At 41.5% G+C, this 25,032-nt stretch overlaps 1 protein-coding gene across 4 annotated transcripts in view; it reads left to right on the forward strand.

Annotated features, from left to right (window-relative positions):
• SLC25A12 (solute carrier family 25 member 12) overlaps nt 1-25,032 on the forward strand; it is a 75,467-nt gene that overhangs the window by 7,843 nt on the left and 42,592 nt on the right. For all 4 annotated transcript variants that reach the window (XM_075001978.1, XM_075001979.1, XM_075001977.1 and 1 more), the window contains 4 exons: nt 2,211-2,353; nt 8,696-8,811; nt 18,954-19,093; nt 20,894-21,040. In XM_075001978.1, the coding sequence (XP_074858079.1) occupies nt 2,211-2,353; nt 8,696-8,811; nt 18,954-19,093; nt 20,894-21,040 (546 nt within the window). The remainder of the gene's footprint in view (nt 1-2,210; nt 2,354-8,695; nt 8,812-18,953; nt 19,094-20,893; nt 21,041-25,032) is intronic.

Below are 25,032 nucleotides of genomic sequence, written 5' to 3' on the forward strand. Positions count from 1 at the left end.
TTATTTTACTGTATTTATTTTTAGATCTGTGTTTTTTTTTTTTAATTTAACCTGCAATATGTTGAGTATAACTTAAAAGCACAAAAACAATAAAGCAAATTTGTTTTCCCTGCCCAAATCCTGTCATACTTCCCTGGTTTTCCATGAGGTTTCAGTTTTTCAGCACTTTGGGTGTGTCTACACAGGCACAAATCTTCAAAATAGCCATGCTAATGGCCATTTTGAAGATTACTAATAAGGCACTGAATATTCATTAGGACGCTTCTGGCCACGGCACTTCAAAAGTGCCGCTTTCGAAAGCATGCGACTTGATGCGGCTACACAGGGGTCCTTTTCGAAAGGACCCTGCACCTTTCAAAATCCCCTTATCCTGCTCACTGATTGGAATAAGGGGATTTCGAAAGGTACAGGTCCTTTTGAAAAGGACCCCCATGTAGCCGTGCTGAGCTGCGCGCTTTCGAAAGTGGCGCTTTTGAAGCGCCGCGGCCAGAAGGGTCCTAATGCTAATGAGGCACTGAATATTCAATTCAGCACCTCATTAGTAATCTTCAAAATATGGCTATTTCGAAGATTTGTGCCTGTGTAGACACAGCCTTTCTGATCTTGCTCTGGTTGAAGTTTAGTGGGATGTTTAATTTTGAAATACAGGTTGAATATCTGTAGTCTGGCACCCCTGGGACCTGACTGGTTCTGAATCAGAAAATTCCGCTGCCTACTGGGCTCTTAGAAGACATTTAGGGGTAAATTAGAGCTAACTAACAGCACAGAACACTGAGAGCCAGTCCTGGTGGCTGTAAACAAGCATGGGACCACTGGAAACGTGGCCACATCCATGATAAGTGATTGTCTGGCTAACTAAAATCTTGCTGGATTACAGGTGTTGCCAGACGAGAGTTCCAGTTTAGAGAGGTTCAAGCTGTGTTTACAGTGTCTTGAGAACCATGCAGTTATGTCTTCTCACCTGTTATCAATGTGACTTTTTTGCAATTAGTTACTAATTTATTAAAATTTTTAAAACCGGGAGCTTCCATGCCTTACTCCTATCACTGGTTAAAATAGAAATGGAGTCCTTAGAAGTTGCTTTGAGTAATTGTTTCTGTTGTATGTATCATCCCCACAAGATGAGGCTTCTTGGAGCAGATGTGCTGCAGGGTATGCCCAACCTGTGGAGTTCAAGCTCTGCCTGCCTTTCTGATCCAAGCCTGGTATCCATTTGAATGGCTGGTCATGTCCCTGTCCTGACAATGCTGCATTGCTGAGTCCTGGTTTCTGACCCTAATGCCAGCCCTGCTCAGAGCTACCACCTGAGGACTACCATGTCTATCAAGAATGACTCACCACCTCTCAGCGTGTGGATTCATGGGACTCAGGCCATGATTTGTGTGCACCTGAATGCTAAGTAAATGGACTGCAGCCCTTCTAGCAGCACCCAAGGCTTTATTGCTGGTGAAAAAGTCATAAAATAAAAATCAGAATTGCTATTATGGAGTTTTGAAACTGAGTGTTTTCAAAACTTTGATTTGTGCGACATTTCAGAAAGATTTGATTTTTTCTGATTTGAGCTAAAAAACAAAGCTTGAAGTCTTATAACTTCCCACAAGTCAGAGAGTGAAAGTTTTGTCTAGTTGCGGGTTCAACATAATTAAATGTACTTTTTTTCCCAAAGCTTCTGTCGTACCATCATAATCACTTTCTAGTGTACTCTACTGTCAGTCAATGCATTACCAGTGTGCAGCTGTTGAAAATGACTTACCAATTCTGCATTTTCTAAGATTGCTTTTTAAGGGTTAGAAAAGGGTAATTCAGTCTTTCTACTTTTTAAGGACTTGCTTCTAGTAATTTTCGTAATGGAAGTAGGGAAAATGTAGCATGATTGTGTTGTTTTATGACTTTATATGAGAAGTTATGTGGTTCTAATTATTAGTCTGAATTTATGCAAATACACAAGTATTTGAGCAAATTTCTAATCTGCTGTTTTGTTCAAGTATGTGACAAGTACATGAATTAATTGTTTGTTGCACAGTTGTAATCTGGTTTGTTGTGTGAAATGACTGGTCTACTGGTACTTTGACCAAAGAGGCACCCTAAATCACAAAACAGTTATTCTGTAGTGTTCCCTGATTTTAAAGTTGATATTTGACTAACTGTACCAATTCAGTAACCACTAATCAGCATCCGAATTATACATTTTGTATTTTCTTTTACTTTAGTATGCCACTGTTGAGAAAGATGGAGAACATTACATGACACCAGGAGATTTTGTGCAGAAATACCTAGGACTGTACACAGACCCACATTATAATCCTAAAACAGTGGAACTATTGGCTGGAGTAGCAGATCAAACAAAAGATGGGTGAGAACTTTGCTTTCCATTAGAGCCTGTATTTGGCAAATTATTTTATATTTCTTTATTGTCTTCTAAACCAGTATCTTAATATTTGTGTTGTGCTGCATGAGCTTATTTGTTTATCTAAGAAAGGAGATTTTTCTCAAGCACAGTACATAATTTTGTTTCAAATTAGTGAGACTATAGAATATAACAAAAGTGCAATTTTTAAGGTGCTTTAACTGAAGGGTTAACATAGCATTTAGGTTTATTGATATAGGGATTTAGCTATAGGCCATTAAGTATGTTTAAATTAATCTCAAATGTCTCTAAGTACGTACTTTTTTTCAAGATTGCCTTGGAAAAGTTTATTCTCAGTTGATTTAGGTTCATGATCAACAACTGTAGAGCGTATAGCATCCATAATTAAGCACAGCTTGGAAGAATAGAATAGATGTCCTGCAATTTCTGTCGTGTGTGTTCTTCAGAATATGCCCCTGCGAGCATTCACATAAAGATCAAACTATTGAGAACACCAAACACTTTATGTAGAAATTAAAGTATGTGTCTAATCAAGATAAGGTTGTCTGCCCAAAGCTTTTAATCATTGTTTATGGACCGTAATCTTTGTATATAAATTGATCTATGAAACTGTGGCAGAAAATGCCCAGTCTAAGATATGTTACTTTTTTAACTTGTTCTGCTCCAAATCAGCCTTGCCTGTTTGCTCTTCTCTATTGCTGCATGTAGGCTTCCAGGTTTGGCATTGTGTTGTAGTGAGAAGAATGAATGTTGTTAAAGTGGAGCCGCGAGGTTAAGAGGCATCAGAACAGAGGTCAAAAATACTATCAGAGAGGAATGAGCATTTGGTAGAGAAGAGATGGAAGGCTGCTATTAAAATAGAATTCAATCTATTTTTATAGATAAATTTAATTTATTTGAAATTGAAAGCCTCTCATTTTCCTTGGTTCTGTGGGTGTAAATCTGACCCTGAATGGTACTTAGATGTTTTTTCATTTTCTTTTATTGTAATATTTTAGAATATATTATTATATTGCAAATACCCTGATTAAAAAGGATTGGAATCTGCACTTCATAAATAAAATTATTGTTCTGTGAAATGTGTGTAATATGGGTTAAATGGAGAAGATTGGATTTCCCTATTTGTTACAGAGTTACATAATGTTTGTTAAATAAGGTTGCAACATTCCCCTTAAACTTCTGGGAGGTTTTTCATAACATAAAGAAGTTACATTACTGTCTCTGACATCTATGTAATGGAATATATCGCCAGCAGTATGGCTGAAAATGGTTATCTTTTAGAATAATGCATTATGATAGGCTACTTGTTGATCACTAAACAAGGAACTTTGTTACATTTTACATTCTTCCAGAGTGAAAAGCAGTCAAGTAGCACTTTAAAGACTAGCAAAATAGTTTATTAGGTGAGCTTTCGTGGGGCAGACCCACTTCTGTTCTGGTCTGGATATGGTCTGAAGAAGTGGGTCTGTCCCACGAAAGCTCACCTAATAAACTATTTTGCTAGTCTTTAAAGTGCTACTTGACTGCTTTTTGTTTTGATAGTGTATAGACTAGCACGGCTTACTCTCTGTTACTATTCTTCCAGAGTGGTTGGTCATCTTTTAGAAGTGTGCTTATTTGAACAGTGGTTTTATACGTTTTGTACAGTTAGGACTCAAGTGTGTCTTATTTTTCATAGCATACCCTCATACTGAGAAATTGCCATTCTTCTGCCAGATTCTGTTTTGTGTGTAGCTTTTGGTTGGAGAGTGTTGAGATCAGCATATTCGGGCAGATGATAAAATTTAGTGAAATAATGTGCGATTTATTATCCAGAGTTTGGATTTTTTTCAAAGATGGACGTTGGAAGGCAGCCAAGTTATTTTAGCGTTAATATGCCCAGATTTAGTTGGCTTTACCATTATTGATCATTTCTTTAATTGGCTAATGGTCATTTTAGCATCCTGCCATGAGGAAGTTGGATGATATTTCCAGCCTTACATGCTTTCCCTAAAGAAGAAAGAACTACACCACTTAACACAATAAAAGTGGTTTACATCTGTTGATCATGAAACCGGCTGTTTAAAATTCAGAATAATTTCTATGGGTAGTTTAATTTATAACATTACTGGAAGATTTACCTGGTATTGTTTGGGTCCTCCAGGACAGGAGGCTGGGAGTGTGGGGAGTGCAGGAGTCAGGGCATGGGTGGAGGGTGCAGGGCTCGGGGAAGGAGGTTAAAGAGAGGGCAGTGAGTTGTGGGGGGGGTGTTAAGCGCAGGAGGTGGGGGTCTCTAGGCAAGGGTGTGAGGGGTGGTTGCCAGCATTGCTTCCTGAGGCCAGCCTGGAGCTTCAACACCTGGGTGGCCATGGCTGTGCTGCCCAGCTATCAACTGCTCTGTGGGTCTCCAAAGTTGCTTGGGTCATGCTTGTTTGCTGTCTGTCTTTGGTCTTTCTGGAGTATAACTGGCCCCCTCCCTTTGTTTTTCGTCAAATATAATCACATTCCATGCACATACCATTGTCTTGGCACAACTGAACCCTTACATTGTTTTGTTATAAGAGGAAGCTGCATACCAAATTTGGTGGTGCTAGCTCTTCCTGTTCAGGAGGATTTATTGAACAAGTGGACTCAAAAATAGATAGCTGGACAGACAGATGCACAAATTCAAATATATATAGTGGGGGGAGAGAGAGAGAGAGAGGGTGCATCTGTGTGTGTGTGTTACCACTTCTGATGTGTACAAATATAACAAAGTTTATGAGCAACCTAGCTGGGGGGCAGGGTAGGGGCACCCTGCCTGCTGGCTTCTTCACAGGCTTGGCCCTGAGATATGGTCGGGGGAGGGGCCTCACAGGTGTCCTGCCCCCTTCTCCTCAGGCCTGGAGGAGCAGGCATGATGGCCTCCATCTGGATAGAGGCTCCTTGGGGTTGAGGGGGCGCACAGTGAATAAGTCAGATGGAAGCTCCCTGGGCTGGCTTGGGTGGTTGGGTGCTGCTAACCAGGTGGAGTCTGGCTGGGGCAGTGGGGACCACGAGGTAAGGTGGCCAACAATAGCTAGAGCTCACCTCCAGCTGGCCACTCCGTTCCCAGTGCAGCCGCTTCCCACGCTGGGGTCATTCAATAAAATGACTGTTCCTGTTGCCCAGCTTGTCCCCTTTCCACTTCCATTGTCCTGGTACAACCAAACCCTTATTTTGCTTTAAATTATGGTCAGAGGAAGCTGCATGCTATATTTTGCTTTAACTTACGGTAAGAGGAAACTTGATGGTCCTACCTCTTACCTTTCAGGAGAAGATCTTGTCCATCCACCTGTCTGTGAATCTCTTTGTTAGTTTCTAAAATATATACAGTTTGAACCTCTGTAATCCAGTGCCCTCGGGACCTCACTGGTGCCGGATAAGAGAATTTGCCAGACCACAGGATGTCAGTAATGTCTAGCAGCATTATCAGCACTCTGCTACTTACTTGGCTCTTGGAAGACATTTAGGGGTAAATGACTGCTAAATAACAGTAATGAACACTGAGAGCCAGGACTGGTGGCTGTAAACAAACTTTATGGGACCATGGGAAACTTTGCTACATCCATGATAAAGGGTCATCCAGCTAACTAAAATCATGCTGTATTATGGATGTTGCTGGATGAGAGAGTTCCAAATTACAGAGGTTCCACTTGTAGATAGACTTAGTTCTCTGTGTCCACTGTTGGTTATAAGGTGGAAGAGAAAAAGGGCAAAGAGAACAGTGAGAGAGGTTCTTTGATATTCCATAGTAAAAGCAAGATGAATGGGTAAGTAGAATCTGAGTGGCAAACAGCTTGGGAATTGAGATTTTTTGTAATCTGAAGTGTTCATAAATCTGATCAAAACTTTATGCTGCTTTCAAAAGTTTACAAATGGAAATGACAATACAAATTTAAAGCCTTCTTTAATTGTTTATATTTAACACATCATTGAACAGTATTTACTTTTCTTAATGTCGCTGCTGCTTCTTGATTGCATACTTCCAGTTCCAAACAAGGTCAGTTTAACTCTGATGTTCGTAACTCTGAGATTCTACTGTAGTTGTTACTGAGGTTATCAACACTGGAGGATCAGGTTATATGGAGCAGCAGTTAAATGGAATCATTTGGCACTTTCTTTAAATTAAGCTCCTGTGGCCTGCACCTTGGTGAAAGAATATCCTAGGGGAAGGCAGCATTTATTTGTTTTGTTGTTGCTGTTGAATGATGGTCAATGCTTGGTCTCCAGTTTGATGGTATTAATTGTGGTTTCACACTAACCAGTGTGGACCTCATATAGAATATCATTTTCCACGCCAGGGAAAACCTGTGCTCATGAGTAACTACAAGCCAATTTATGGAGGAGGCAGTTCCGAAAATCTTTTTTGAAATCCAGCTCCTGTTGCCCAGGCTGCAGGTGAAGCGGGTTCCATTGTTGTTCCTCCAGTCACCTTCAGACTTCTGCCATTAGACTATCTCTTGTTTTTATTGATTTTTTTTTTTTAATAGTTTAAGAAAGTTATATACAAATTGCTTAACAATACTATGATGTGTAGTTCATGAGTTGTAGTGCTTGCAGCTATTTAAAAGATGTTATTTGTCACAGACTGAAACCTAAATTGCCTATCTTTGATCTTGAGTAAATTCTGTATTGTGTAAAACAGTAATCTGTCGTTTGGGTGCATGTGGCTATGTTGGTAACTGCATAACTCTTGCTTCCATTTTAATTTTTCGTGGTTAAGTCTGAAATAGAACTAGGGTCCTTAGATTTCTCCTTTTCCAAAATCATCATCTTGAGGAAGAAACTAATTTCTGAGAATTGTTAATTTGGTGTTCTATGATGGGAAATGTCAAAGATGAAATAAAGCCCACTGTTTGCAGGGGGTGAGGGGGGGTGGGAAGAGGGCAGTTGCACTAGGACCTGGTGTTTCAAAGGGGCCTGGTTTTCTGACTGCTGCTGGAGCTCTTGGCCCCTTTGAAACACAACATCAGCACTGCTCCACAGGGCTCTAAAGGGGAGAGGGTCCCAGCATTGTGGTCTGAGTTGCACTAAGGGCTGAATGCCCTAGCCCCTGCCCCTTTCCTAGGTATGGAGCCAAGCCCCGCTCCCACCTTGTTCTGGGGCCCGCAGTGACTGGCCCTACTGGTTGAGATTTTTCCTGTGTTCAGTTGCCCATAATATGGATATCATGTTTCTAGGTTTTAGCTCACTGAGGATATGGAAACTACCAAATCTTGTTATAAGCATCTGTATTCTAGTTACTACAAGGAGTACTTCCCTGGTCTGACACTCTTGAGACCTGAGTGATCCTGAATAAGGGCATTTGCTGGACTAGGGGAAGTCAGGCCTCTGGGCTCACCAAGGGGCCACAAGCCTGCTGGCTGGGCTCCCCTCCTGGTTGCTGCTCCGTTCCCTACCTCCAGGCTTCTCAGGATGGAGAGGCTCTCCTTCCAGCCAACCAGCTGTGCTCGTTACCATGGGTCTGCTGGCAGAGCTCCACTCCCAGACTGCTGGCTGGGCTTCCCACCACAGGGCTGCAGGTGGGACACTCTACCTCCCAGTGGGGCTCCCCACAACCACCCCACTGGCGGTGCTCTGCTCCTAGCCCATCAGCCAGACTGGCTCCACACATCTGGGGTGCTCTGATTAAGGGTCTGTCTCTGGTCCAGAGAGGTGCAACCTGCATATGTATAACGGAAGCAGGCTAGATGAACTAATGGCTATTAGTTCCTGACTATTAAATTATTTTATAAAATATACATTCATTCAGGTGATGTTTTCATATGTGAACCAAATAAGTGCTATGTTCAATTCACTGAGTTTGTTTTTTAGCATTGAAAGTAATGAAGATCAGTATATAATATTTAGAATTCTTTCCCTTGACCATTTGAAGAGATGTTATGCATGTTACTTGATTAGCTGCAGTTCATTTTTTTTGTTGTTTAAGGTAACTTTTGAAATTATAATGAAATCAAAAAAATCTGATTAAACTGAAGTAGGTTAAGAAATTGATGGAATTTGATGAAAATGGACTTATGCAACTATTTTTCTAGACATGTTAATCTGAAATTAAGAACAGTTGCAATTATATTATGCTTGACTCCTCTGAAGAGTGGTGTATTATCTCAGTCTTCTCAAAGTAATGTAAAGGTGTGTTTAAGTTTTGCATTTTGCCAGGAAAATCTCATTTTTATCAGTATGTTCCCAAGTTTAAAACAGAATCTGGTTTGTTGACTCCTGTTCTTAATCACTGGATCATGAAGACTTCCATATGATCAAATCCACAAGTTCATGGGCCTTGTTAATATGTTTTCAAGCCTTTAACTTCTGTCTTTCCTTTTGTAGGTTGATCTCCTATCAAGAATTTTTGGCATTTGAGTCAGTTTTGTGTACTCCAGATGCAATGTTCATTGTTGCTTTTCAGTTGTTTGACAAGAGTGGCAATGGCGAAGTGACGTTCGGTAAGAGTACTTACAGTAAACACTTTAACAGATTAAGGTCAATAGTACCAATAGCAAGGATGGCCAAGATTCCTTTGAAAGCTAACCAGAAACGCATAATGTTCAGAACATACAATACTGATTTTCTAAAAGCATATGCATAGGTAAAATTTGTGTCCATTTTTCAAAGTGTTTACAACACAAGTGTGAGAAATCAAAAAATGTAATTAGTATATTTTGTTAGATCATTGACCCTCTTATACAATCCTAAATCAGATGGTGCAAAACTTTGTATGCACAGGACTGTCCTGAAACAGACTATGAACTATGGGTACTAATAGGCCTGGCCTTTGGGCAAGGGCAAACAAGATGGTTACCTTGCACCCTGTGACTTCAGGGGCCTGCTCTCCAATTGACTATAGCATTCACAGCCTACTGGTCAGGCCCAGCAGTCAGTGTAATGCCCTGGGCCCTGCTCATCGTCTGCGGTCCGGTGGGCTGGCTCTGGATACTAATTTTTTCATTCCTGAAGGGATTTTTGTGAGAAGTTCCAGATATCTATGTATCACCTTTGGAGAACTGTTACTGTACTAATTGAGAAGTTAATCTGGGTTGCAGGTAGAAATTAAGATATTCTAATCCATGTTCTAGAAATCACAATTGAATTTTCTTGTGCTGCAGCAAATTCTCCTCTAGCTGATATGGATACTACTCCTGAGTGGATTTCATGTAATAAGAATAGAATTTGGCCTTTAGACTTCTATTATTCCAGTCGAATTTTTATCTGTGATTAGGAACTGGACTGAACAGGATTCTTTAAGTGAAAGATTTTCCACTTTATCATGTTACCAGTTAGGTAAAATCTTACCAATTATAATAAATAGTTGATTTGTTATTTTATGTTAAATATTTTCTAATCTTAATATACATATTTTAACTTAATGCTGAGAATTTTAATAAATGGAGTGAGAAATGTTACTTAAAAGAATAAAGCTTTCAATAAAGATAATGCAATTTATGCTTGGATTTGTACCCACTTACTCTCTGTACCTGCAATTTCTGAAAAATTTTGCAACAATTTTTGAGATGTTGGAAAATGAAATCATGCTTGAACCGTTTTCTGGAAACCTATATAGAATACTGTTTCATTCATTACTCGTAAGTATGATATAATTAATAAACAGGGCAAAATATTTCACATTCAGGGTCCACCACAGCCTGAAGAGAAATAACATGTAAGAATTTTGTATTAAAGAAATAGTAAATTCAGGTAATCGAACTAACAACACAGTCCATTCCTTTTTTTTTTTTAAAAAGGAGGAGGATGATACCCTGGTTTCTCACAGGTATACTAGGACCAAGTCAAGTTGAAACAATAGGTTCCAAAAATGATTTTAAAATAATTTCATGGAGTACATGTACTGCTGCATCCCTCTGCCAGTTTTGGTGCTTTTATGATTAGAGCTTTCTGTTGTTAAAATGGGTTTTCCCACTTCAGTTGTCATGTAAAAGATTCACAAAACAAGGGAAGACGACTAGACACAAGGGCTGTGTCTACACTAGAGGCATCTGGCTCCAGAAGTTACTGTCGGAAGAGATGTTCTGACAAAACTTCTGTCGACAGATCACCTCCGCGCATAAAAGTGGATCGATCTTTTGTCTGTTCTGTTGACAGAAGGGTACCCGGAGCATCTACAGTTTTTTTTTGTTTTTTTTTTTCCAGCTGTTTCTGTTGACAAAATGCTTTTTGTGTGTAGCTGCTCCTTGAGTTTTACAGATAAAACCCCAGTTTTGCCTACAAATTTCTCTGGTGTTAGCATAGCCAAAATATTGTGAAATGTTGTAAGGAAGTTTTATACTACTTCCCCAGTTCATTACATTTATAAAATACACTGTTGCACAAATACTATTATATTTCATAGTTAGTGGTGTACTGTGAAGGTGGTATAAAGAATTAAAACATGTATGTTTTGTCATGCAATACCCCTGACTTTCTTTTGTTGCTTGGCAATTTTCTGATTGTGACAGGTTTATTTTGAGGTGTACACTAAGGGGACAATATAAATAATTAAATTTCATACGAAATTCTCACATATGCTCCTCAGTAATTGGTCTCAAATCACTTTTGTTTTTTGAGGAGATTCTTCTCTGTTGGTTTATTTTTCTGCTCTGCCCGCCCTCAGCGCACATGTATCAGATTGTAGGTTAGCTTCATATGAGTCAGAAGACAATTTCGGTTATGTCAAATTAGGAAACTCTCCAATGACTTCAGGAGAATCTGATGTGATGACCGTGGTGAAATGTCATATTTCCATTTTGGCTCTTCGCATCAAGGAATCTTACAAGATATTTACTTATAGTGATGTGAGGTGAGAGACGTCAGAGTTCTTTGGCTTGTAATTTTTGCTCTTAGCTAGTCAGAAGTGGGAATAAACAAAGCTGTTGCCCATTGCTTATCCTAAAATACACATACTTAATGTGTACACATAATGTGTACATTAATCTGTGTAGTGTACAAGGTTCTATGCATATATGTCATGTCCCATATGTAAAATATCTAATATAGGGAATTATTAGAAACTTATATTTAAATGGAATAGAACTAGCTATTTGGAGTACATTATTGGTAGACAATTGAAGGTGTGGATCTTCGGTTACAGTTCAATCGCACAATAGGTAGGTGCCTTCACACTGATATTCTCCCGCACCCCCTTTTCTTATCCTTGACCTTGCTTATAACCATGAAAAATGTGACCATCTTGTCTTCTTGCTGTTCTGCTTCTCCTCTTTCTGTCACTCTTCTGCTTTTGCTAGCTCTTGATAAAATCTTCATGTTCTACTCTCAATGGCTAACTTGTTCATTAAATTATGCGTAAATCTTATATACAGAAAAAGCTAACGTCTCGGGGCGACAAGGGTAACAGATTTATATTTATATGGAAACTGTTTGTCAGAACAATTGATGTATTATCAGTGGATAATAACATACATGAGATTATGTATTACTGAGAATTGTCTACATTTATTGCAATAAAAGAACAAAGGGAGGAATGGTTAGCAATCAATACTTAGTTGAACAAGCAACAGCCTCATTTAAAACATTCATTCCTGTTTCAATCTTGACTATAATAGAAAGAAAAACAATTTTTGAGAAGGTATTTTGTCATCCCTCAGTGATAAACATGCTAAGGACTTGTGAAATCACAACTTGCCTTTTAAAATACTTTCAAGTCAGGACTTTTCATAGTGAGGTAATTATAAGGTTGGTTTTTTTTTTTTTTTTTGTTTTTTTTTTTAACGGTCATTGATGAAGGTAAGTAACAGTCTACAGTTTGAACCTTTCTAGTTTGGTGCCTTCAGGACCTGACCAGTGCTGAATGAGAGAATTTGCCTGGCCATGGGCGAACGATATTGTCAGCAGTGGAAGTGTTGGTTATGCTGTTATGCTGGGCTCTGAGAAGACACTTGGGGTAAATTACAGCTAAACAACAGCACAGAAAGAACACAGAGAGCCAGGACTGGTGGCTGTAAACAAAGTTTATGGAACCATGGGGAAACTTGGCCACACCCATAGTAAGTGGCCATCTGCCTAACTAAAATTGTGTGGGATTAAGCATGTTGCCAGATGAGAGCGTGCCGAACTAGAGAGGTTCAACCTGCACTTCAGAAGATTTATCATCAACAAACTTAAGTATTTAGAATAGGGTATAACATGAATGCTCCAAATCTGAGGGAATTTACCGTTTTTTGTACAAAGTTTTAGTTGAACAGAAATTGGCCTAGAGCAAGTGTTTGATATTGGGTAGTTTTTTGCCTTTCACCTCTGTCTTCTGAGATTACCCTAATAGCTGTGGCTTTGCTTGATTCTAAACACATAATCCGCATTTGGGAGCATGGAGGTGGGGAGGGGAAAGTGTGTGGGAAGTAAAAGTGACTGTAACCCTTCATTCCTAAGAGTGCTTAAAATTTCTATAGAAATAGATATTTACTGGAAATCGTAGGATTGTTCTTGAACTGTCACCTGGGTAAGTATTTAAATAGAAACTTACAGCACTATAATTCAGCTCAGAAGGGCTGAGTAGCAGTATCATGATTCTGTAATAACGTACCTCATTCCTCCCTTCTGGGTGGTTAGGGGACTCATGATTGTGCTCCATTGTACCTTTTTCTGTTTTGGATTCTTGTACCATATTCCTCATCTTTGTACCTGTGTGTCTGGAACTCTGAGTTTGGTGTTCAGCCTCTTTCCCTAAAATTGAATGTCTGAAAAGGGTCATATTTATTTTTATTTATTGAGTTGCTGACGCTGACCCTGTCTTCAATATATTTGAGGGGATTGTACAAAATCCTGCATGCATAGCCTTCACATAAATGCTGTCCAAATACATTTATAATTTGCTTTAAGTGTTCAAATGGAAAATTTCTGCTACAGTCATGCAAACATTTTATCTAACCACTTGAAGATAAAGCACTGGCATATTCCAGCTGTGGGTTTGTATGTGGCTTTAGGAGTATGAGTCCTGGTGTTTTTGTTAGATTTGATGCACCCCAGAGCTGTGCTTTGGCTATGCCATTTTTGTGTCAGCCCCCATCCAGGCTGCTTCATGGAGATACATCTGACTTGGAGAAAAGTATGGCTATGTCTGCAAGCCACCTTAATCTCGAATTAGGCTATTTCAGGGCATCCCTCTAATCCTCATGCAATGCCGGAACAGCACACTGGTTACCTTGAAAGTTGTTCTGAGAGAACAGACATGTTGCATGGGTGCAGGCAGCTATTTTGGGATACCACCATATCCCAAAATAGCGTCTGCCATCCAGACGTAACCAGTCTTCCCAGCAAAAGATAATTCCACCACAAAGTTTAACTAAGACTGTAAAGACATATCAGTAAGTAAACAGCATGGATTGATCAGGAAAATGGAAAACATCTATCAAATTGTAGTAAAATATATTTTTTACGTTTTTTCTTTTTTTTTTTTTTTTTTTTTTTTAAATTTAGTGAATTGCTGTCTGATCTCTTGCTCATCTGAATGAATCTGTCAGAGATGAACTGCTTACAGTTTATCTTTGATAACTTGCTGACTGCTGTTTTGGGAAATAAAAGGAGTACACGTACCTTAACATTAGGTGATTTTTATCAATTTCTGTTACTATAAATACTCTGTCCGCTGAGGTTTAAAAGCCTAAGTACTTGCACCTGCTGTGATAGAACAGAGTAAAGAGAAAAATTAGAACATGGTATAGTGTGACAGATGTCCCGGTGGCCACCCCTTCATTTACAGACACCAGTGTGTGACCATACCTCTGATTAGTCCTCAACTGGAGTACAGTAAACCCTCAATTTAATGGACCCCAATATAATGGACTTCGGAAATAACAGATGCTGTCTGCGGGGTCCTCCCCGCTCTCCTTCCCAAATAAATGCCAGAGACTTACCAGAGCTGCCGATGGAGTTGGAGGAGATGCCAGAACAGCTGGGGCTGCCAGGGCTGGAGGGCCACGGCAGCAACTGAGGCTGGGGGTGAGGAGGGGGCTGTGCAGGGCACAGGAGCTCTCCTCCCCCACCACTATGTGCATGGAGCATGTTGCCTCCCGACCATCACTTGCAAAGGCACTGAGCAGCAGCCATGCTGTTGGAGGCTGCTGCCAGCTGGGGGCGGCCATGCTCTACTTTCTTACGGGTGTGGCTTGGAGCTGGGGACTGGAGGAGCCGTAGCGCTCAGAGCTGCAGGATGTGGAAGGAGGCAGGCCAGTATTCATCTCCTCTCCTGGTAATTTGGAGAGGGAGATGGAGGTGTGAGGGGAAGAATGGAGCAGAAGGCAGGGCAAGAGGACAGGAGCGAGTGGTGGGCTGGGAAGGTCTGTGCATCATCATACAGTGTAACCTTTTGGCTATAAGGGACTTTTGGCAATAACAGGTGTCTCTTCCCCCCATTAGTCCATTAAATCGAGGGTTTACTGTAGTGTGTCCAGTTCTGGGCACAATATTTTAAGACAGATGTGGAGAAATGGGAGGGAATCCAGAGAAGAGCACCTAAAGTGATTAAAGGTCTAGAAAATATGACCTAGAAGAGAAACTAAAAGAATTGGGTTTGTTTAATTTTGGAAAAAGAAAGTCAAAAGGGGACATGATAGCAGCATTCAAGTACCTAAAAGAATACAGCAAGCAAGAGGGAGAAAAATTATTCTCCTTGGCCTTTGACAGGGCAAAAAGCAATCGGCTAAAATTGCAGCAAGGGAGGTTTAGTTTGGACGTTAGGAAAAATTTCCTTATGGTCAGGGTGGTTAAATACTGGAATAAATTGCCTAGAGTGGTTCTAGAATCTCCATCGTTGGAGATATTTACAAACAGGTTGAATAAATATGTAACAGAGATGACATAGATGATGCCTGGCCCTGCTATGAGGGCAAGGGAGTGGACTTGATGAGCTCTTGAGGTTCCTTCTAGTTCCAGTTTTCTGTGGTTCAGAAACCTCCTTTTCACTGCACTGTTATTAGTTGTTCATGAATTTGGGATTATTGCCATTCCCTTTCATGTCAGGAAGGTACCGTTATCCCTCGAGTGATGCTCATTCGAAATACGCATATTTCACATTTACGAGGGGGAGGTGGGGAGATCCACAGACCCATCCGTGGCTGGGAAGCAGCTGGGCTCCCAGCACAGCCCCCAGCAGCAGCCCCAGATGAGGCTGCTGCTTGGTTCCCCTCTTCTCTGTTTGCTGGACTCAGGAAACTGACCTGCCATGAGCTGGTCAGTTTCCCCGTCCCACAAGCTGCAGGGAGACTGGAACCAGGCTCCCCGCCACTCTGGGAGCCATGAAACTGACCAGCCCTAGTGGGCTAGTCCGCTTCTTGGCTCGTGCAAGCCCAGGGGTGCTGGGAACCAGGGAGCAGCCTGGTTTGTGTGTCTCCTTGACTTGTGCAGAAATTCAAGTTATGCCACGGTTGCTGGAATGCAACCCGTGCATAACTCAAGGGTTTACTGTACTGACAAAACTGGCTGTATTGTTTGAGTATGGCTAGTTGGCTTGACCAATAAATATATCTTCAGAATAATGTGGCTAGTTTGCTGTAGCACTAGCCATTCCACAGATACTGTGAATGAGTCCCATATTCTAATGCTTCTCCAATGGTAGGTGAAAGCTGTAATAGTCTGTTGCACGTTACAGTTATAATTTAAACTGCTAATCATTTCTGTGAATTGCTTCTGTAGCTTATCTTTAACTATGTGTACAACATTCATGTGGAGCAAGAATAAGATACCGAAGTGTGTTCCTACATCCAGCTTCCTGAAAGATACCCTCTTTGAGAGACTTAGACAAATATCATTAAGGTTAGGCCAGATTTTTAAAAGCATTTGGGCATCTAACAGGATTTTGAAAAGTACCCAAGAGTCCGGCTTTCAAATCAGTGAGATTTAGGGACCTATTTACATTTTTGTTAAGGTAAGTAACAGCCCAGATTATAAAGGTATTTATTGATAGCTTATAACATTTCGTAGAAGACATTGAGAGGTGGAGATTCATTTCCATAAGTAGTCTCTGAGGGGGAGATGCTTAAAGGAATATTTGTTCAAAGATTGAGGGCTTGTCATCAGTGCTTAATTCTTATTAAACTAATTGAGTCTTATCTGTGTGCAGGCCCCTCTTTTGAAAGGAATGTGAATAATTTAATGGGATAAAAGCAATTCCCTTTACATTTCGTTTTTCCTTTTAACTTGCAGACATCTAGAAACACTAATAAAATGGCTGTGGTTAAATATTTTAATTGCCCATTTCTTTCAGCACGTTCTTCCTAAACTGTTACTGTTAATGCAGTCCAAAGGAAGCACCAAATATTTACATCTCACTTTCATGAGAAGATTTGAGCACTTTGCAAACACCATCTTTAAGATGCAAAAACAGTCATAAGTTTAGGGTTTATTTACACTATAAACAATTGGATCAGCTCATCCTGTTATAGCACTAGTGTCACCTGTCCTATTTACAACATGGTTTGGTTTTGCTGGCACAGCAGGGCACAGTGCTGACTTGGCTGCATTAGTATTGCATAAAGATCTGAAGTGACTTGACCAGGAGGTCAGTTGTAGGTAGGAGAATAAAACATGGTCTCCTAGGCAATGTCTCCACCTGCCCTGTTCTTTGAAGGGGTTATGGCAATCAGCCTGATTGGAGAATACTAATGAAGTGCTGCAATGAATATGCAGCACTTCGTTAGGCTAATTCTCCCCATGGCAACTTTGAAGTGTCAAACATTGAAGTGCTGGAATGCTATGTAGCCCTGGGGACTTCAAAGTGCCCAGGGCTACACGGCAGGCTGGCACTTCAAAGTTTGACACTTCGAAGTTGCCATGGGGAGAATTAGCCAAATGATGATCTGCATATTCATCTCAGCACTTCATTAATATTCTCCAATCAGGCTGGTTACTATGCCCCCTTTGACGAAGGGAGCTAGTGTAGACACAGTCCTAGTGTTTTGGTCTCTAGCTATAACTAATAGGTTAACTCCCTCCCATTAAATTATTAGCTTTAAAACAAGTATTTGACTCACTCCCTTTTGTTCATAATTGTTTTCTTTCTCTCACACACTGCACCTTAGAAATTTGTGACTATTTATGTTTATATCTCATTTTTATTTGACTGCTCTTATCTATTCCTGGTAACTTTATGAAATAAAAGCAAAATGATGATGATATCTCCTTCAAAATAAATATATAACCTCTATAATGTGAGGCAAATGATATAGCCAAACCCTGAATCTTTTCCTTAATTGATATGGAACTCTGACCGCCTTCCATAAATTTCCAGTCTTCTTTTTTTTTCTTTCCCCACAATGATTTCTCATACACTGAAACAATAAAGCCTCTAAAATCATGGAGTAGCAACAACTCCTGTCAAGAAGGCAGCTATACACCTGAAAAGCGCATATTTTAAAACATGAACAAACCAACTGATCATTGCATGTAGAGAAGGCAACAGATGTCCTTCAAAGGTGGAAACATAGACTGAATATATTGGAGTCCTCATCCCTGAATTTCTCTTTAGAAACAGAGTAGATAACTGTCTTCATGGGATAAGAGTTGTCTGATAATATGTCATTACACTGTTTATTAATGGAAGCTCATATAATGTTAAGCTAGTTATTTGTTACGGAAAAGGTGGTTCTGTTTTTAATGACAATAATTTAGGATTTCTCTTTGTAACTTAATCTCTGTAGTGGGCTTTTAAATTAGTTGGTTATAAATTAGCAAATTTAGAATTGATTTAAAAGTTAGAGATTTTGAGTTGAATTTTGAAAAATATGTGCTAGTTTAATTTGCAAGTGTCCAATTTGCATAAACATATCTAGGTACATCCAGTTGGCCATTTGTACATAGATGATAACCCATGTAAATTTTTCGGTATTGGGCTTTCTTATTCAGGACAACTATGCAATTGGGTTAAGGAATGATTAGTTGTACAGTACACATAATAGAATTAAATACCCCAAAATGTCCCCCCCCCAACTTCACCTGAAAGGTGACATCTTTAATTTCACTTATCTTAAAACATTTTAATAACTGAGGCTACCAATCATGTTTTATAGGGTTTTATTTCTCTGTCAGAGCCATATTTTATGACACTATCAGAAGCTTTTAATAAGATGCTTTCTGCTGAGCTAATGATATGCTTTAGGTGGCATTTCTTATGCCTATCTTCAATAGACGTATTCAGGCTAGTGAATATAATAATCAAGTCTCAATCAAACCATACTTAGTATGACAAATATTGCATTAGACAGTGATGTAGGTATTCATGTCTTTGATAAAAGACTTAATTTGACTCCTTGCAAAAATAGGGAGCACTTCTGATTTTTGTATCAGAGTACAAAGTAGCAGCTATTTATAGTGCATGAGAGAAATTGCTTCTTTATTAAAATTAAACATGAAATTATTAATTCCATATCTTTGCACGCTAATGTACAAAGTTAAGTATTAATTTCTATTGCAAATGTGTCCTTATGTGTGGCTTTGAATATGCAACTTAGCATTTCCTCTAAAGTGACCAGACTGCACCACTTGCTAAATGGCCCTAGAAAACAGCTTGTTTTCTATCAGGAAATTTAGGTACAGGTGAATTATTTTATCCTATAACTCATTTACTTTTTCTTCCCCTCTGAAGAAAATGTTAAAGAAATTTTTGGACAGACCATTATTCACCATCATATCCCTTTTAACTGGGACTGTGAGTTTATTCGACTGCATTTTGGACATAACAGGAGGAAGCATCTTACGTACGCGGAGTTTACACAGTTTCTGCAGGTCAGTTGTGTTTTTTCCATTCATAATTGGCCATCAGCTCTGACACTTGTGCTGCTTTGATGCACTTGTAAATTAGTTCTATTACACGATGGTGAGAGACTTATTGTCCATGAAGTTTAGCTGTGTTCTGATTGGTCTATCACCATTCCATACTGGCGGTACAATTAGAGAACATACCATGCATTAGAATTTGATCCATCACCCTGTTGGAGGGTAGGATTAATTTTATTTCTAAAACATTCCCTCTGATTGTGTCTGATCCTGCACAATTAATTTTCAGTGGGAAGAGGACTGTGCCCTGAATAACTCCATTGCTTATTACTCCATAGCTTCCCTTGACATTTTGTTGTCTTGCTTAGCTTTGTTTAGCTTCATCAAGTTTTTTCCTATTTATCCATCATATCTCCGTAGTATACATTATTATTTCTCAGAAGTTTGAGAACCTTGTGCCACTTATTCTTCAATAAGGCCAAACTTGCAGTAAGCCAGAAGTCTTCCTTTTGGAGGATTGCTGAAGAATGCTGTGGGAAGAGGACTTTAAAGTATTTACTCCCAGAACCATACTACCTCTCAATATAGGGGGGAAAAGAAGTTGTCAGCTAGAGAGAGTAAGCAAAAAAGGAAAGGAGGAAAAAGGGAACAGTTGTGTGTTGTAATGAAAGAGGGAAGGTTTTGTAAATTTATGTAGGTAATTGGATTCTATATACAGTAAACCCCAGATATGTGCAATTTTGACTTGTGCTTAACTTGCATTAAAGCGAGTTATGCGCAAGTCAAAATTGGGGTTTCCCGGGGGTGGGGAGCGAAGCTGCTCTGCCACCTCTCCGCTCTAACCCCTGGCTCCCCCATCTGGGAGAAGCCACACCACTGCGACTTCTCCCCAGCTTCCCCTAGCTAGCTAGCTACCCTCCCGCTCCTGCCTTGAGCAAAATTTGAGTTATATGAGGGTGCACAGGAGCACAACCCTCACATAACTCAGGACTACTGTAGTTTGAAATTATCAACTCGTGCTTAATTTTTGTTGTGGCTTTCTGGCTAGTTGGCCTAAAGAAAACTAAAATTCCATAATTTACATGTAATTCCAAGGCCTTGTGATTATTTAAATTGTTTTGGTTTTGAAAATAATCACAGGAATCATACAACTGGGAAGGACTTCCAGAGGTGAGCTAGTTCAGTCCCCTGTAGTCATGGCGGGACTGTGTACTATCTAGACAGTCCCTGACAAGTGCGTTTGTAATCTGCTTTTGAAAATCTCCAATGTGGGAAATTCTGCAACCTCCCTAAGCAACTTACTCAGGTGCTTACCCACCCTGACAGAAAAATTTCCCTAATGTCCTACTTAAACCTCCCATTTCTTCTTGTTCTGTCTCGGAGGTTAAAAAGAACTATTTGTTCTGTCTCTTCCTTGTAACAGCCTTTTGTGTTCTTCGTAACACCTCCTTTAGTGAGCTTGGTTAACAGCTCCCTGGTTTAACATTGAGGAAACTGCAGGCAAGGCATTGGGTTTTTATAGTGAAGTGTCATTCCTGTCACCAAAACCCAGATTTGATGACCTTTCACACTGTTTGTTCTTGTTTGTTGTATTTTCTTCTGACAGCAAAGATGAATGGATGGGACATGGGAAGACTTCTTGGCTTTCGTTTTGGACTGGAGATTTTGGAATGACTCTGTTTGTCAGGCGTTGGTGCTAGAACTTCTATTGTATTTTTATAGAGTATAACATGCACATTCCTATGGGAGTGGATGAAGAACCGTGCTCAAAGGGTGTGATAATGTGGTATTTCTAATTCTTAATTTCAGGAATTACAGTCAGAACATGCAAGACAAGCTTTTGCACTGAAGGACAAAAACAAAACTGGTATGATTACTGGACTGGATTTTAGTGACATCATGGCTACTATTCGTTCGCATATGCTCAGTCCATTTGTGGAAGAAAACCTAGTTTCAGTAAGTGTAAAGAAAATAATGTCTTAAATATAAGTGCAATTCTAGTCCAAATTTATAAACTAATGGCTATATGCAGTGCTTTTTTGGTTTAAAAGGAAAAAAAAAAGGGGGTTGTCGGGGGAGAGCTGGTACTTAGTACCAGCAGGTACTGGCTCAAAAAAAAGTAGTGTTGGCTATATGTATAAAATAATGAAACAAATGTTACCTTCCTCTTTTGTTACCTTCCTCTTTATTAGCAATCCAGACACTGCAGCACTATCCATGGCTAACCTAGGACTTTTGTGCAAAAAAGTGTTCTTCGTCAAGTCGTCCCCGTGGGTGCTCCACAGTAGGTGTTGGGCTTGCCCCGGCGTCGCAGATCGGAAATTTCCAGCAGTCTCCGTCAGGTCGCACATGCGCCGATGCGCGTCGGTCCTTCACACGCTTTCGGTCACGTGCACGATCCGGTCCCCGCCAGTTCCTTCTCAACCACCAACGGCTGCAGACAGAATCCACTCTGGCTCCAATGCCTGAGAAAGATAAAAACTGTGATTACTTACTGTTAATAGTTATTAGTTGATAGTTTAGTTATTACCGTTGAAGTTGTTTGTGTTAGGTGTGTGTAGTTTTAAAAAAAAAAAAAAAAAAAAAAAAAAGAAAAGGGGAGAAGAACAGAGGTGGCCGCCTTAGGCAGTCTGCTATCTTAAGGCCGCGAATGTTATCTGTTCCTGGACTGAGTAGCTGTTAAGTGCTCTATTAACATTCAAAGACTTAAATGCCTGGGCAATGTCTTCACCAGGGTTTAAGAAATGTGAGTCATGGCGTGAGGCCATGCCTGCCTCAGATGGGCATAGCAAGTGTATTCGTTGCCTCGGGGAGATCAGCGTTCCACAAAAATGTCCTCATTGCTCTAAGATTACAGCTAGAGCGCGAAAGGACAGGGAAATGAGGCTGAAGATGATTCTATTTGATAAGGCCCTCCAACCTGGACCATCAGAGAAACCCCACAAAGAGGGGCCCTCGGGGTCGCACAAGAGGAAGGCGGCTTCCCTAACCACCTCTGTGCAGAAGAAGAAACAGCTTTCCCCAGCTTGATCCCTGCTGGTAACATCTGCGAGCGGGACGAGCGGAGCACAGGGCCCTGACCTGTTGGCCGCTCGTAGCGGGAAGACCGTAGTGCACGCAGCTGTGCAAGGGCCTACGACCATTAAGCAGTTGGCACCGAGGGCCCTGCAGGTGCCGGAATTGGCGGCACCGGCTCCCATGGCACCGATGGCACTGGAGCGAGGGTACCCGGCACAGGGCCCAACGGTGCCGGAGGAAACTACCCACGCGGCACCGTGCGCAGCGGCACCGACTGCGGTGCCGAGGTCCCTGGCACCGGAGGGGGTGGCACCTGCTACTCAGGAACGGGGAAAAGCAAACGCCAAAACCCAGCACTGCAGCCCATCTCCGGACGTCATCGCGTTGCCGTTATCGCCTAGCTCTCCCCCCGAGATACACCGGGCAGCAACTCCAACAGCCTGCTTCAGACCTCCATCCCCGTTCCTTGAACCACCATCCCCCTGGCTCAAACAACTTTCACCAACCTCCATCAGGGATCCTCATGAATACTATCACAGAGTATCTCTGCCATTGTCAACGTCATCTTGGAGGTCACGCCCTTCTAGGCACCATATGTACACATTCCGGTTGTGGTCCAGATCTCCATCACCAGGCCCTTGCCCCTGTTGTTATGGCTGTCCTTACCATACGGGCCACCAGCACAGGGGGTCCAGATCTGGGGGTAGATCCCTATCCACACCTCGCCAACACCCTTCACACAGTCTCACCCTGGGGGAAGATCGCAGCTTTCCCAGCCGGAAATTGGTCCAAAGGCCCTGGACCCCCCTCCAGAACCCTCAAAAGAGCAAGCATACGAACAGAGTCCAGAACCTGAGGAATTAGAGAAGATATATCATAGCGATGGCTCCTTGTCCCCCCCAGATGAGGCGGTTGTCCCTGGGGATCTCTCTCCCCTGGACGACCTTAAGCAATTCCAAGAATTTTTCAAGAGGGTAGCACAAACACAGGACATTCAAATAGCAGAGGTGCAGGAAAAACATCATAAACTCCTGAAAAATGTGAGACCCCCGGCTTCATCCAAGATCGCCATCCCACTAGATGAAGCGATTATGGAATCAGCCACCAACATATGGCAGACTCCGGCTTCCATCCCACCCACCAATAAGAGGGTGGATAAGAAATACTTTGTTCCAGCCAAAGGCATGGAATTCCTGTTTAGCCATCCTCAGCCGAATTCCCTGTTGGTCGAATCATCACAACATAGAGCCAAGACACCCCAATATAAGTCAGGAGGGTCAGATAAAGATGTGAGGAAATTAGACCTATTCAGCAGGAAGGTCTGTTCCTCCTCTACCTTACTACTGTGAATGGGAAATTATGCCGCACACCTGTCGAACCACAACTTCGACATTTATTCCAGACTTACCTCCCTCATGGATTTCCTTCCAGAGGACAAGAAACCGATCCTCAAAGTGATCGTCCAGGAGGGCTATGTGGCCTCATGAGCAGGAGTTCAGATTGCCCTGGATGTGGCAGACACGGCAGCACGTGCCACAGCCACAGCAGTGGTAATGCATAGGGAATCGTGGCTCCAGACGTCCGGTATTCCCAGAGATCTGCAAACAAAAATCATAGCTCTTCCATTTGATAGACAAAGGTTATTTGCAGATTCAACCGACTCAGTCCTACACTCCAGCAAGGACTCGAGAGCCACACTTAGGACCCTGGGTATATACACCCCCCTGTACAGGGGGAAGAACTTTTACCCACAGCAAAGGCATTACGCTTATCAACCACAGAGCACACAATATCAACGGGGTTATGACCAGGGGCGCCACCAACAGCAGCAGCAGTATAGGGCCCCTAGACGTCGCCCCCAGCAGGGTCGCACATCCTCTGGGTAAGCCCTGAGACAGCAAGTTTGACGGGTATGTTAAGGACTGCAAGATCAAGACCATCTCTCAATGCCAGTCTTAGCACATGTTTCACCGTCGGCTCAAACAGTTCTACCCTCAATGGCGAAACATCACTACAGACAAATGGGTATTGGAGACTATAGCCACGGGGTACACGATCCCCTTCCAATCACTACCACCACCAAAACCTCCCACCAGGTCCTTTTTCAAGGACGCCTCTCACGAGACAGGGTTAAAACAGGAGGTAGACCATCTCATGTTTATAGGGGTGGTGGAGAGAGTACCGGAACAATTCCAAGGGAAAGGCTTCTACTCACGATACTTCCTAACAGAGAAGAAGACAGGAGGCTGGAGGCCAATCCTGGATTTACGGGCCCTCAACCGGTATTTGCGCAAAGAGTGTTTCAGGATGACTACAGTTGCCTCCATAATCACAGCACTGGATGATGGAGACTGGTTTGCAGCCCTCGACTTGCAGGACGCGAATCTTCATATAACAATTCACCCGGCACACAGACGTTTTCTCCAATTCACAGTAGGCAAGGAGCATTTCCAATACAGAGTTCTTCCGTTCGGTCTCTCTTCAGCGCCCAGAGTTTTTACCAAAACGCTGGCAGTAGTATCAGCTTACCTACACAGGCAAGGTGTCTTCATTTTTCCATACCTAGATGACTGCCTACTGAAAGGGGCTTCGAAGACAGAGGTCCTGCGCATGATACGCATCACTACAAACACATTCGCCTTGTTGGGCCTCGTTATCAACCTTTCGAAATCAAAGACCGAGCCCATGCAAAATATAGAGTTTATAGGGGCACGCATAGACTCTATTACATCAAGAGTATACCTGCTGGATGCCTGTTTCTGCGCCATCAAATCCCTGGTACAAGTAATGACGTACAGCCCCACATTGCCAATCCTAACATGTCTACAACTGTTGGGACACATGGTGACCACCACGTTTGTGGTACAGAATGCCAGGCTGCATATGCGAGGCCTGCAGCATTGGTTGGCGAGCGTTTAAAACCAATAGTC

The sequence above is a fragment of the Carettochelys insculpta genome, chromosome 8 (assembly GCF_033958435.1).
Source record: "Carettochelys insculpta isolate YL-2023 chromosome 8, ASM3395843v1, whole genome shotgun sequence".
NCBI classification, from domain to species: Eukaryota; Metazoa; Chordata; order Testudines; family Carettochelyidae; genus Carettochelys; species Carettochelys insculpta.